Source organism: Pecten maximus, chromosome 6 (assembly GCF_902652985.1).
Source record: "Pecten maximus chromosome 6, xPecMax1.1, whole genome shotgun sequence".
NCBI lineage: Eukaryota > Metazoa > Mollusca > Bivalvia > Pectinida > Pectinidae > Pecten > Pecten maximus.
In genome coordinates this window covers 20,391,830-20,406,428 of record NC_047020.1, presented here as the reverse complement: position 1 = coordinate 20,406,428, position 14,599 = coordinate 20,391,830, and the positions used below count along the sequence as shown (strand labels likewise).

Genomic DNA, 14,599 nt, shown 5'->3' with positions numbered 1-14,599 from the left:
CCAGACTGAGCTTGCGTAGACGATATGCGTTCTTACTAGTGTCTTGTATAATGGAACAAATGTTTCTGATCCTTAATGTTTGAAAGTCCTCCTGATAATTGCGGACATGGAATTTGCCTTTATATGTATGTGTGTGTGTGTGCGTGACTCAGTTTACTGTCACAATTACAAAAGCCCGTTTATGTTTATGTCTATAATTATTTTCATTACTTTATAGTAAAATTAGAGTCTCACAATCATAGGGAATATTGCAATATACACTGTCCACAGGGACATGTATAATGACACAATCGAGGGATACGTTAGGGGAATTACCCAGAGAAATGACAACACAACACCATCATTCTCGCTTCGTGGCGGCAACCCTTTATATTCCGGAAAACAACAAAGCAAACTAATATTCGAACCAAAATATAAACAACTGGCTGACATTATCCGGAACTAAGACATTTCATGGTCACCTAAAATATATATTTTACATATATATAACATGCCCCCCCCCAAAACAAAAATTTAACCCTAGGGAAATTTTTTGAAGAACCATGAAATGAATTAGAAACCCAAAGTACATACATGTAGTTATTAATTATAAATCAATGATCTGATTATCAACATTTAAAGTTTTCAGTCATTCCACAAAGTCCATATGTCAAATAGAAATGTTACTCACTATAACATAATATATAAAACTGAAACATCATAATCTCACTAGATTAATTAAGACACAATTGCAGCACCACACAACACAATAATCTGTAATATATACATGTATATATGCTGTAACTAAAATGTATAGTACGTATATATACACTGTTTATATAATTTCCACTGGATAATATTATCAATATTACTCGACAATGTACAACACCGGCTTAAATCACTTCAGTAATGAGATATTGTCAAATTATATAATCACTTATTTATTAGAAATGCTAGTAGGTCTTTTGAGTTGATCGAGTATGTCCCATCATCAGACGTTTTCACAATACTGTCAAAATTGGACGGTTTCAAAACAGTGGTCACATGATTGACTTGCGAAGATGTCAAGTTCCTCTTTCTCGACATTTGTTGAGCAAATGGGTTTGTGTCCCACCCAAAGTCATCATCACACAGACTTGTCGGTAGAGAATGGGCTATCTCCTCACGAACGAATCCAGCTTTGATAGTTTTTGGAGGGTTGATCTGGTTCACATTATTGAAAGGTTGACCTGTTGGTTGAGAAATCAACTTTCCTTCACAAACGGGTTTACCAATATTCAATAGCGCCGTCTTTGGATGACTCGAAGGCGACTTTACACATGATGTAGCAATAACCTCAGGTTTAAGCTCAATGCTGATAGGCTTAACAGGGTTAGGGTCACACTGTGTCATCACACTTACACTACGTAAAACTGGCTTCTGCTTCTGAACTTCCTCTACACAGGCAGGTTCAACAGATACACCAGAGTCTGTACTCTTTGGAATAACCACCCGATCATGACTCTTAATCCTTTTTCGCCTTTTCCATGCCTTGGTTCGTCGCTTACCGGGACTGATCTGTGACGGCGACTTTGATTTCGGTTTAACCTTGATAATATCACAGGAATCACCATGACCTGTCAAATCCCACTCAATACTAAGTGATAAATGATGCTGGTCGTCCTTGAGCTCGTATTTAAACGGTAAGGAATCGAACCTCAAGTCATAGGTTTGTAATATTCGTACTATCTGATTTAGTAGCATCTCAATGGTATAAATCGTGTCAATCACAAAGACAGATGAAACGGCAAAGTGTTTGGATAATATAGTCACATCATAGGCATAACACACATCAAACGGTCACAGCGGCTGCCTGCCACACACGTGCTTACGCAAATAATAAGTTCACATTCGATTCGACGATAAAATCAAAATAAAACGATGAGGCACTTGCTTGGCAGTTGAGGTTTCCTTGACTTTGGATTCTCCACCATGTTACAATCGAGGGATACGTTGGGGGAATTACCCAGAGAAATGACAACACAACATCATTCTCGCTTCGTGGCGGCAACCCTTTCTATTCCGGAAAACAACAAAGCAAACTAATATTCGAACCAAAATATAAACAACTGGCTGACATTATCTGGAACTAAGACATTTCATGGTCACCTAAAATATATATTTTACATATATATAACAATAATCTTATATCCTCATAAAGACAATGCCCTGTGCTTTGACAGTAATATAGACCAAGTGTTGTCTTATTAAACTATGAAACTTATATACTATTTGTGTGTACCTTTTTCGAACATTCCTTAAACTTGCCTCGTTTAAAGTGAAATAGTATGTGTCCAGTTTTGTTTCTTATTTGTCTTTAAGATATAGACACATAATAATAACCTTGAAATACACAAAGAGAATTTAAATAGAACAGATAGATTTGAAACATTTGAAGAGAGGGGCATCAATAAAAATGAATATATCTTACTTTCAGATATCAAAAGATTTGATATATTGACTAGAAGTTTAATTTCTAGTTTCTATGAAATATACAGGGAACTGTTATGCTGTAGTTGGTCCATCCAGCCACCTAAAACCACTATTTGCCCATTATTTTTGCTACCAGTACATGTATACAGTGCAGAAGCTGCGTTACTTATGCAAGAAATAGTGAGTGATACTTGAAGGATTGCAGCCTTTACAATGTAAAAAGAAGATGTGAGAATAAATAGATAAGCTGCAAAATTTCATAATTAAAGTTAATCTATAATAAATATGAGAAGGATCTAAGTTAGTATGTGCTGTGTTATGCTTCACAACACACCCAAATGCATTAACAAATAATATCTCAGGCATTGGTGAGCTTATCTTATTTTTCAAATTATTTTCCCCTAATAACCTTTAGACTATTTTTTTATGTCGATAACTAATGATATAACGGGTAAATTGAATTATATGTCAACATCTGGATCAATGGTTAATCGTATGACTGTACTATGACGTAGTATATGATTACATTTTGTAGCTCGACTATAAATAATTCCAATGGCTCCTGGGTCAACCTTCACCGTCCTCCCTGCCTTAATATGCTTTTAAGAAAAAAAATTAAAAATATCAAATTGATGCAAGCGTAACCTAACTACGACTGGACCAACTTTCGGTTTATTTCCGCTAAAATACGCAATAACACTTCAATTAATGGATATGACCTTACTTAATAATCATCACTAATCACAGGATATACAGTACACAAACAATCGTAATACAATTTCATACCTCGATATCCCTCTGTCGTTGTCAACGACTAAAACATTTAAAATAATAACTATTATAAAACAAATGAATTACTACTTATTACAACAGAGGTCACCATGGGATATGTAAATATCAGCGAAATATAATAAATGATTTACCCCAGCTTAGCTTCGTTAAACCGATTAAACTAAACACTTCCGGCTCGTACTTCCTGGGTGGTACACATCATGGTTTCATCTTTCCGAAGAGTGCTCATAGCCCATCGTCATATTCAACTTACTCCAGGTCTGTGTTGTCCTCACTTTTCCTGTTCGAGCACGTGCACGTGGTTTCCATATCTCAGCGACAGTCTTCGTACATCTCTATTTGGTGAGTACACAAATGCAACCGGTAAAACTTTGCACTGATCCAGTTTACCACAGTCACAATGTTCCGACCTTTGTCCACACCTCATTACTACATAGCTTTCGCTCTACGTTTTCAAACCTATATAAATTACAAACCTTTGGATAATACAGCTCACACAAAAATGGCAAACGGCAGCCTTTCCTTCATTGAAATCATATTTAGACAACCTCCTTAAAAGACTCTGTCCTCCACTATATCCGACATAAACCCAAATCCAGGGCCAAATAGTAATATCAGTCACCAGGCATGAACGTGGTTACTGTCAACAGAATGTCTCATAGAACGATAAATATAGCATGTAAGCAGTGGCATCATTTATCCTGTCCTGGTATAGGAAGTCATGTGACAAACTAAGGTTGTTCTTGGCAATATGCCCTTCTAATTTACCATGCAATCTTATTTTACTCATCAGATACGTTGTACCAGATGCACATATCTAATATTCACTACACTTTGACGATTCCATCTGATATTAATGCATCCCCAGGCTACACCCTCTCATAATAACCTGCGACAATAAACAATATGGTGCTTGCAGAAGAGCCATCCTTTACCTCAACTGTCAGTAAATCAAAAACAAAGTTCCAAAAAATATAAAGTAAAGTAAAACAACTAATATAACATTAGGGACTGAATCTTACTCATCACATGGTATCCGAGGTGCTGAGATTTTCTCAAACAACACAAATAAGAAATACAGTGTAACAGTTAGGAAGGACGCTTTCACAAAAGAGTTCATCTCGTATCCCTGAAATCTGTGACTTCTCAAAGGCACAAAGTAGATCATGCCAAGACTCATTCTGAAACTTTTTCATTTTGGCATCAATATAATTAGTACCTGTCATAACATAGCTAGTAAACTTTCTCATTCATCGTAGACAAACTATTGTCGTCAACATCGAGGAATCCTATTTGTGTCAAGTCCTGTTAAGAGATACAAAGGGCGCAGTACTGTCGATTTCTCCTATCCATAGCCTTTCAGACACCATCGAGTCAGCTCAGACCTTTTTCTGGGAGCACTATTATCTCCTCTGATATAGATACATTGGTCCTGTAGAATGAAGGTACTGGACATCTTGGAAGAAGCCTGTTTAATGTCCTCCAATCCAGATCACTATGAAATTTTCGATGGAAGTCACATCAGCAATATAAATGTACCTTGCAAGGCCAATGCATCACTCGGATCCATCTGGAGAAACACCAAAGCAAGCAACTTTAAGACCACATAGCTTGCAGATATAAAACACGCATATGTCCTAATGTAGAATGTTGTAGTCACTTTGGGATCCATGGAGGCAAAACCTTGGGCAAACCTCGCCAATTTAGTAGAGATGATCCAAAAGAAGAGCTGTTAGATTCACACTTTTTCGCTATAACTTTACAAACAGAAATATTTGAGACTTTAAGCTGGAACACTTCCGAATATAGACGAATAACTGCTTTTCCAGTCTTCTGTACAAAACTATAAACGGTCTAGCTGTACAAATGATGATAACCTTATTTTATATTCAACATCACAATTTCAGGTCCACCACATCTCCACAAATTACCACTCGAACGTCTTATTCACAGGAACAATCGTAATCTTAAATACCCTGCCAATAGCCATTGTCAACAGTACTTACGTTTCACCGAAAGCGTCTCTTAACATTTATGAATTCTAAAATATATAATGGTATTTTCATACTGTAAAAAAACGAACTATTGCGAAAATTGAAAAGAAACATACCGTAAATACAAACGGCAAACATTTTCTACCATAATAAGTGGATGTTATTCAACCAATTAATACTCTGAACAGCTTTTTTTTGTATTATTATGATAGAAATATGGCATGCAAACTTCTGGTTATTTAATATTCGTTCACTCTCGTTAGTTATTTTTTTAAAGTTGCAACTAGTGCTTAAGCTGATGTTTTATGTGACTTTTTAAAAAAAAATGAAAAGAAAGAGAGAGAAAGAGAAAAAAAAGAAATATATAAAACAACCACTTGATGTATAACATTTACCAGTTAAATGCAGAATAATGCCAATCCAGTAAGATAAATATCATCCATACTCGTAAACTATTTTGGTTTCTACAAAAGACACTATCAATTATACCCTCTTTAAATCCAAAATGCTCATGCAAATAACAAGAGCGCGTTCCTAAAGCGACACCACGCTTTCAGGGCGAACTTGATTCTGACGTGCCGGCGGCAAGGCGGCAAAATTACTTGATGGTGACCCGAATATGCTCGCACAATTTCGGCAAGTGCCAATCAGTGAAAATTCCCACTGGTTTGGAAACATCGGTACATCGGCAAACAAGATGGCGACGTGTTTATCCGAAAGGTTAGATTAAGTGAGAACATGGAGAATGCCAACTTGTTTTGAGCCTGTCAGGCTATTTAAGTGATACATATAGGAAAATAAGTTGATTTTGAATGTTCTGCAGCATTCGATGTTTACAATGCCTTTGGAACATAAAATAAATTAAAAAAAAATATGTTTTGGTCTATGTTGGCCATATTGCAACTGAGCCGGTTTCCTTGAATGTACGTGTCGGCGGCAAGCTCAAAACGGACAACCGGCACAAAACGGCAAGCTAGAATCAAGTTCGCCCCTAGTAAAACATTGACCTACAAATTTACTGATGTAGAAGAAATAAACTGGAAATGGTGTTTCTCAACATTACTTATGATAGTAGAATTGACCATGTTTTTTTTTGAATTTTCACGGGTAAACAGGGCGATTTCTCGGACAATCAACCATTTTTTTTGTTTCTTTTTCACAGTTACACGTAGACATCTCACATTGCGGAACCCAAGTAATTTACTTATGTTTGTTGTATGTATATTACCATCTTGGAAATTTCCAAGAAACACGTTGTTTGTACACTCCGGTTGATTGCTGTTATTCACCTTGATCAAGCCGAGGCTAGCTTCAAGCTTTCCTTCATTTAGTGTATCATGTGGATATTCGTCTGTCCCCGTCTGAATGATCACTTCGTCAATGCTCTGGGGGGTGTCAAATACGATCGTGATAGTATCATTCACTTCCGGACCGCATTTAGTCCAGAAAAAGCCACCCGCCATATCGTACGCCATAAACAACGGATTCGAGTTTTGCAGTTTTTGTATAGTTGTGAACAATTTTGCGGGCGGATTTTCTTTATCGAAACGCTTTCGATTTTTAGTGAAATATGAGTCTTTCAGCTTCTGAATCTTACCTCGGAGAGAAGATTGCAAGCCAACATGTTGAAACAAAGTTGGACGCACTATCCTTCTATGAAATTGCAACATCAAAGAATTAAAATGCATGTACGTAAAATCCCCTGGCTGCTCCACATAGAATAACAATATCATCCTAGACAACTTTTCCAAATCTGTTGAATGATAAGCCTTCCCAATATATCCTAATTCGGAAAATTCTAGACAAACCCATCCGTCATCCTGTAGTAAATGATTCCGAATACGTGTCAGGTATCCTGGGACAGTATAGACGTCATCCTCCAACTGCATGTAGTACGTTGACAACGGTTTACTGTACATAAACAAAAATGCATAATCAAAGTTTTGTTTAGCACGCCACTTCCTTTTCGCTTTTGAATGCCTCCGATAGGTATGTTCTAGATTTTTAAATGGTGGGTAAAACTCTGTTGGCGCTTCTATGACTTGTAACAACCCCGTGCGGATAGACTTTGGATACTTTTCGCTGAGGATATGAGTAATATTTTCTTTCCATTCTCTGTTGAAATCAGCCAATAATATGACAATGTAAATCTGTTCACGTTGCTTCTCGGTAGAACAGTTGAAGAGAGACTCTAGTGTATCAAATAGATATGTTTTATTCTCTCGTTTTATTGTCGGTATCCCGATTGTCATAAAACCTGCAACACAGTAAAGGACGATTATCTTTCGTTTATTTGGCAATTGTCAATATCACTCTTCAGCAACACATCATTTAATCTAGTAAGTTGGCTTATACCATATACAATTAAACCCCCATGGTTCTATGTACCATTAGATTATAACTTGAAGTCGCTTTAAGCATTACTTGATAAAAAGGGTTGTTTCGGACACTTACATTGTACTTTGGAGTGAATAACACAAGAATGATTAATAATTGGTTTCTGAAATATCTTAATAGACAATGGCCGTTGACAAATTCAAACTTCACTGAGTACTTCATTTTGATTTCTTTTTTCATGTGAAAGGAACAGTCGATCACTAGTTTCTTAAATTTCCATTAACACTTTTCGTTTCCTTCCACATTGTCTATGCTATATTTTCTCAATACAATTCCTTTTCCAATAAGAACAAAAAATCATGTTGTCATTCTGGATATTTGAAGTTTTAATGCACACAAAATGGGTATATTACTTTGGTTGTGTATCCAATGATAACAACCATGTGGTATTTATTCCATTATTTTTGATATTGAAGTAGTTTGTGCTACAACATCCCTTCTGCAAAACTAACAGTTACACTAATTAGTTCCCCTAATGGTTTCGATACTGCTTCAATCCTTGTTGATTTTAAGGCAATATGATGAGCCCTAAACAAGCAATCAAAGTCATAACTGTTGCATGTAACAGATAGACTGACATCCATACTAATGGAACGTTTTGGTTTATATATATAAATTATGTCAGGAATCTAATAGTTCATACAAAACAGAAAATGTTTTAAAATATTTAGATACTGAATAAGTAAACATAATATTTCAACATAACTTACGCTTTGATATATTTTGAGGTGGGAACATTATCGCCTGTTGTCGCCAAGTTCCTGCATTTTCTTTTAGGTATTCCATTCCCGTGACGCTCTGTTAAATATAGTTGTGCATTCAAAAGGTTAGTATGTCCTTAGGAAGTGGCAGCTATTGTGCATCACACCGGCTTTTTTATTTAGTGTATCACACTGATTAAGTTTGGGTAGCGGTGGTCGAGTGGTTTTAGTGCCCAGACACTTTATCACTAGCCCTCAACCTCTGGATCGCGATTTCACAATGCCTATATAATTAAGTTATATCACTGGCTAGGCAAATTGGTGTATCACACTGGCTAGGTAATTTGGTGTATCACACTGTCTAGGTAATTTGGTGTATCACACTGGCTAGGTAATTTGGTGTATCACACTGGCTAGGTAATTTGGTGTATCACACTGTCTAGGTAATTTGGTGTGTCACACTGGCTAGGTAATTTGGTGTGTCACACTGGCTAGATAATTTGGTGTATCACACTGGCTAGGTAATTTGGTGTATCACACTGGCTAGGTAATTTGGTGTATCACACTGTCTAGGTAATTTGGTGTATCACACTGGCTAGGTAATTTGGTGTATCACACTGGCTAGGTAATTTGGTGTATCACACTGGCTAGGTAATTTGGTGTATCACACTGGCTAGGTAATTTGTGTATCACACTGGCTAGGTAATTTGGTGTATCACACTGGCTAGGTAATTTGGGTGTATCACACTGGCTAGGTAATTTGGTGTATCACACTGTCTAGGTAATTTGGTGTGTCACACTGGCTAGATAATTTGGTGTATCACACTGTCTAGGTAATTTGGTATGTCACACTGGCTAGGTAATTTGGTATGTCACACTGGCTAGGTAATTTGGTGTATCACACTGGCTAGGTAATTTGGTGTATCACACTGTCTAGGTAATTTGGTGTATCACACTGGCTAGGTAATTTGGTATGTCACACTGGCTAGGTAATTTGGTGTGTCACACTGGCTAGGTAATTTTGGTTGTATCACACTGTCTAGGTAATTGGTTGGTCACACTGGCTAGGTAATTTGGTGTATCACACTGGCTAGGTAATTTGGTGTATCACACTGGCTAGGTAATTTGGTGTGTCACACTGGCTAGGTAATTTGGTGTATCACACTGTCTAGGTAATTTGGTATGTCACACTGGCTAGGTAATTTGGTGTATCACACTGGCTAGGTAATTTGGTGTATCACACTGGCTAGGTAATTTGGTATGTCACACTGGCTAGGTAATTTGGTGTGTCACACTGGCTAGGTAATTTGGTATGTCACACTGGCTAGATAATTTGGTGTATCACACTGTCTAGGTAATTTGGTATGTCACACTGTCTAGGTAATTTGGTGTATCACACTGGCTAGGTAATTTGGTATGTCACACTGGCTAGGTAATTTGGTATGTCACACTGGCTAGGTAATTTGGTGTATCACACTGGCTAGGTAATTTGGTGTATCACACTGTCTAGGTAATTTGGTATGTCACACTGGCTAGGTAATTTGGTGTATCACACTGGCTAGGTAATTTGGTATGTCACACTGGCTAGGTAATTTGGTGTATCACACTGGCTAGGTAATTTGGTGTATCACACTGTCTAGGTAATTTGGTGTATCACACTGGCTAGGTAATTTGGTGTATCACACTGGCTAGGTAATTTGGTGTGTCACACTGTCTAGGTAATTTGGTGTGTCACACTGGCTAGGTAATTTGGTGTGTCACACTGTCTAGGTAATTTGGTGTGACACACTGGCTAGGTAATTTGGTGTATCACACTGGCTAGATAATTTGGTGTGTCACACTGGCTAGGTAATTTGGTGTGTCACACTGGCTAGGTAATTTGGTGTATCACACTGGCTAGATAATTTGGTGTGTCACACTGGCTAGGTAATTTGGTGTGTCACACTGGCTAGATAATTTGGTGTATCACATTAGCTAGGTAATTTGTTGTATCACACTGGCTAGGTAATTTGTTGTATCACACTGGCTAGAAAATGTGGTGAATCACACTAGCAAGGTAATTTGGTGTATCACACTGGCTAGGTAATTTGGTGTATCACACTGGCTAGGTAATTTGGTGTATCACACTGGCTAGGTAATTTGGTGTGTCACACTGGCTAGGTAATTTGGTGTATCACACTGTCTAGGTAATTTGGTGTATCACACTGTCTAGGTAATTTGGTGTGTCACACTGGCTAGGTAATTTGGTGTATCACACTGGCTAGGTAATTTGGTGTGTCACACTGGCTAGGTAATTTGGTGTGTCACACTGTCTAGGTAATTTGGTGTGTCACACTGGCTAGGTAATTTGGTGTATCACACTGTCTAGGTAATTTGGTGTATCACACTGGCTAGGTAATTTGGTGTATCACACTGTCTAGGTAATTTGGTGTATCACACTGGCTAGGTAATTTGGTATGTCACACTGGCTAGGTAATTTGGTATGTCACACTGGCTAGGTAATTTGGTGTGTCACACTGGCTAGATAATTTGGTGTATCACAGCGGTTTGGTACATGTAGTGTTGTGTATCCAACCGGTTAGAGTTTGAGGTGTTGTTTCGATGGCGTCTCCTGTCAGATACATTAATCTCAAGACAAACCATTTAACGTCTGTGCTGGAATAGAACTGTGTTGCAAGCAAAAGGTGGAGATTTAACATTAGTGCCTTGCCACCACTCTAATTTCGTTGCTTTTTTCAACTAAATTTGTATATGTAGATACATGAAAAAGACCATAATCACATAAATGACGTATTATTATATTAACCGATAGTGGTAGTGGACCTCGTTGCAAAACACCAAGTTGAGTGAAGGGGGTACCCTAACAAAATGGTTTATAATTTTCACATGATAATGTAGATTTTAAAATCAATTATAATAGTTTACAGTGTATAAATCAACTGTTTTTTTTTTCATACAAATACGTCATATTGACATACATGAGGTAAGCATAGTGATGTTTAATTAGAAAAAAATATACAAAATCTTCACAAAATTTTAAATGTATCCAATATGGTCAACTTGACTTAGTATAGTTGTAATCAAAGTCTATATTCTATACTTCTTCAAAAACTTTCCATATATATATTCATATAAAATCGATAAATTATTTTGTTTTGCATGACAAACATGTCCGATGCACCATTTTTGACAGGATGTGACATGGACGAGGAGGATTGCGTAAGTACCTAAGTTCAACTTCATTACTTAAACAAACAAAAAAACTAAATCCAGTATCATCAAATAAAATACAAAATACAATAACACATGTAGACAGACAGTGGATATCTAAACAAAAATATACTTGCCTCCTCAACCGAGTCAATATAGCTGTTCATTACATGTGATTGTGTTGGTTTTCCCTTTTTTATTCTTTGGACAAAAACTGAAAACAAAAGAAAGCAAAACAAATATAGAAGTTCAAGTGAAAAAATATCTCCAAATCTATACAAGTGTTGTCTAATTCACAAACACGTTGTAGCGATGTCTGTGATACTACCATTCGTATGTCGGTTTAAAGGGACAATTTAGGCAAGCATGCTTTTTATAATGCAGACAGAAACGATAAAACATGTATTCAGACAAAAACATTTGCGGTCAATATTTATCTCTACGTAGCCAATGTTCATTATGGTCAGTTTAAGTTTTGGGAAAGCCCACGTCAAATATAGCTATACTCCAAATATAGTGCAACTTGTTGCGCCCTCTGGCGGGAACAGAGTTGGTTGTAAGTCACGACACGGTAGATCCGACGTATACTTATTTCTTTGGATTTCGATTTAACAACATGCGTGGCAAACAGTTTTTTCATTATCATAATTGATAGATTCAATAATGATTTGTTGTTTTGACAATTCAAATCACCAAATACAGGTTTATTCCAGGGTCACCGAACGGGAATTCTTGTTCATGTAATTGTGTACACACATGCATGTATACAGCCGATACGTATACAGAAAAAGATTGTATTTTCATTTGTGTACGAATGCAAACAAACGCTAACACCAATCTAGGTGATTTATTTCACCCAACAAGTACGAATGGAATTATGATAATGGAAGTTGTACGGAACAAAAATATCGCACCTCAACATTACACCGTAGGCCGATCTAGGTCCATCTTCGCTAGCCAAGGCTTCTGATTACGTTACACTCCACGAACCCTTGGCAGATATAGGCGTCAGTTCTGGCCCTCTAGCGGAGATTCGAAATTACCACCCTTTACACATGAAATTTTCGACCAATCAAAACGAATGTTACCGATTTACTTCATCGGTGATGTTTACAAACGCACATGGAGGCTTGTGTCATTTTGATGAGATATGTGATCAATGACTTCTATTAATTGATCAATCACTGCGAATGTTTCCCAATGATTGTACGTCTCTGTATTTAGATAAAATACCATGACATAGTCGACAATGTAGCTCTGCACTGGGCGCCGCAATTGTTGTTTACTGTGAAACAAAGACTGGATGTAAAACGCGATTTGATTGGGTGCCCTGGGATTCCCTGGGATTCCAGGGCACGACGGTTTGAACACGACTATATCTGCCAAGGGTTCGTGTAGTGTAACGTAATCAGAAGTCTTGGCTTGCGAAGATGATCTAGGTCAAGTCTCGGCAAACTCGCTCCCAACTGTACGAACTTCTTCATTGTTGTCGCAACCGTTCGAAAAAACTCACATCTGTTATATTCATGACCTAACAGTAATTCTCCATATACAGTGAAACTTCGTTAACTCGAACTCGACGGGACCATGAGAAAACTTCGAGTTATCCGAGTGTTCGAATTAAGCGAGTTGTCGTTTTTGGTGCAAAGTTTGGTCAATATTTGTCAACATTATATAATCATTATAACTCCTCTCTGTCGCTCATCAAATTCAGTGTAAAGACTGGTCAATACATGTAAATGTATATGTAATATTTTGTTCTATCAATCGTAGTTTGGTGTAGTTTTGCCGATATACAGTCTCAATAAAGTTTCTTTCACTTAGTCACTTCAATAACTATCTGATGTTCATTTCATGTTTGCAAAAGGAATAATGATAAAATTGAATTCAACCGAATAACAATTTATTAATGTTATATCAAATAACCGTTTAAATTTAACACTGATTATATGTAAAACGTAACAGAACCATTACCGTATATTGGACATATAAAATACTGTTTGATAGTCCAACTTACGTTTTACCGACAACCACCCCATTTCCATGTGTATTAGCACAGGAAGTTGGTATTGCGCATGTGCGTATAAAATGTTACTGTTATTGAGTTGGCGTTTTATCCGATTTAATAGACAGCACTGATCGTTACAGTCGTACTCTCTACACCTCGGCAGCAATTACGCTATTGTTTCTGCAGTTTACAGATTTAATAGGCACCGGTGACTGTTTCATTTCTACACCTAAAAATATCGGTCTAGCCCTTGAAAGAAGAAAGTCAAATTTGATTTAAGACCAGGTGTATTTTTTTGTACTCTCACTCTATCTCATATGTGTATATTGGGTTTGTATGTGGCTGGGGACGGGTAGGGGATACATGTGAGATTGTATGAATGGTGAGTATGGGCATAATCTGATTGAAGTTATGTGTAATTAAGTTTCCATCAAACACACTAATTACATCTAATTTCAAATAGATTGAATGGGCGAGAGGCGTATGGTGAAAGTTGTGTGCCAGGTAGATACTTGTGCTGTTATGTTTGCCTTTGTATATAATGTATCATGTCTTGTGTTATTGTGATAAGTTGTAAAACTTAAGCAAATAAAGAATCTGAATCTGAATCTGACACCTGTAAAAACATCAGCCGAGTAGATCTACCGTGTGTCAGAGATTAGTTCCACTTGAGCGATCGGGTAGATGAGTTGTTGACTATCGTGTGTACTATTGGTGTGTTCTCCATTTGCCCACTTTTTTTAGAACAAAGAAAAGTGTATACATAGGAGAACAATGGAAAACCAATTATAGTCAGTTCTATAATCATTTTACCTGTGTTTACCTGTATGATTTACCTGTGCTAAAAAGTTGGCAAAAAGAGAGGTATATTTATGTACCTGAGAAGTGGGGAAAATAACACTAACTTATAGTTTTTTTTTAAATTTTATCATTTATTCGTGAATTTCATCATACACACATCATATTTACATACATTTAAGGATTGAATAATGTTATGTTGAGGTGTATGGGGGTATAAACCTCAATAGGTCTTGAGACAAATTTTA

The 14,599-nt window shown here is 36.9% G+C and overlaps 1 protein-coding gene across 1 annotated transcript in view; it reads right to left on the bottom strand.

The window, feature by feature from the left end:
- Positions 1-343: 343 nt before the first annotated feature.
- Positions 344-14,599, bottom strand: part of LOC117329199 (alpha-1,3-mannosyl-glycoprotein 4-beta-N-acetylglucosaminyltransferase C-like) — a 63,799-nt gene continuing 49,543 nt past the window's right edge. The window contains exons 2-4 of the mRNA XM_033887013.1: positions 11,683-11,759; positions 8,345-8,432; positions 344-7,494 (exon numbers count right to left, since the gene is read on the bottom strand). Of these exons, the coding sequence (XP_033742904.1) occupies positions 6,245-7,494; positions 8,345-8,432; positions 11,683-11,759 (1,415 nt within the window). The 3' untranslated portion in view covers positions 344-6,244. The remainder of the gene's footprint in view (positions 7,495-8,344; positions 8,433-11,682; positions 11,760-14,599) is intronic.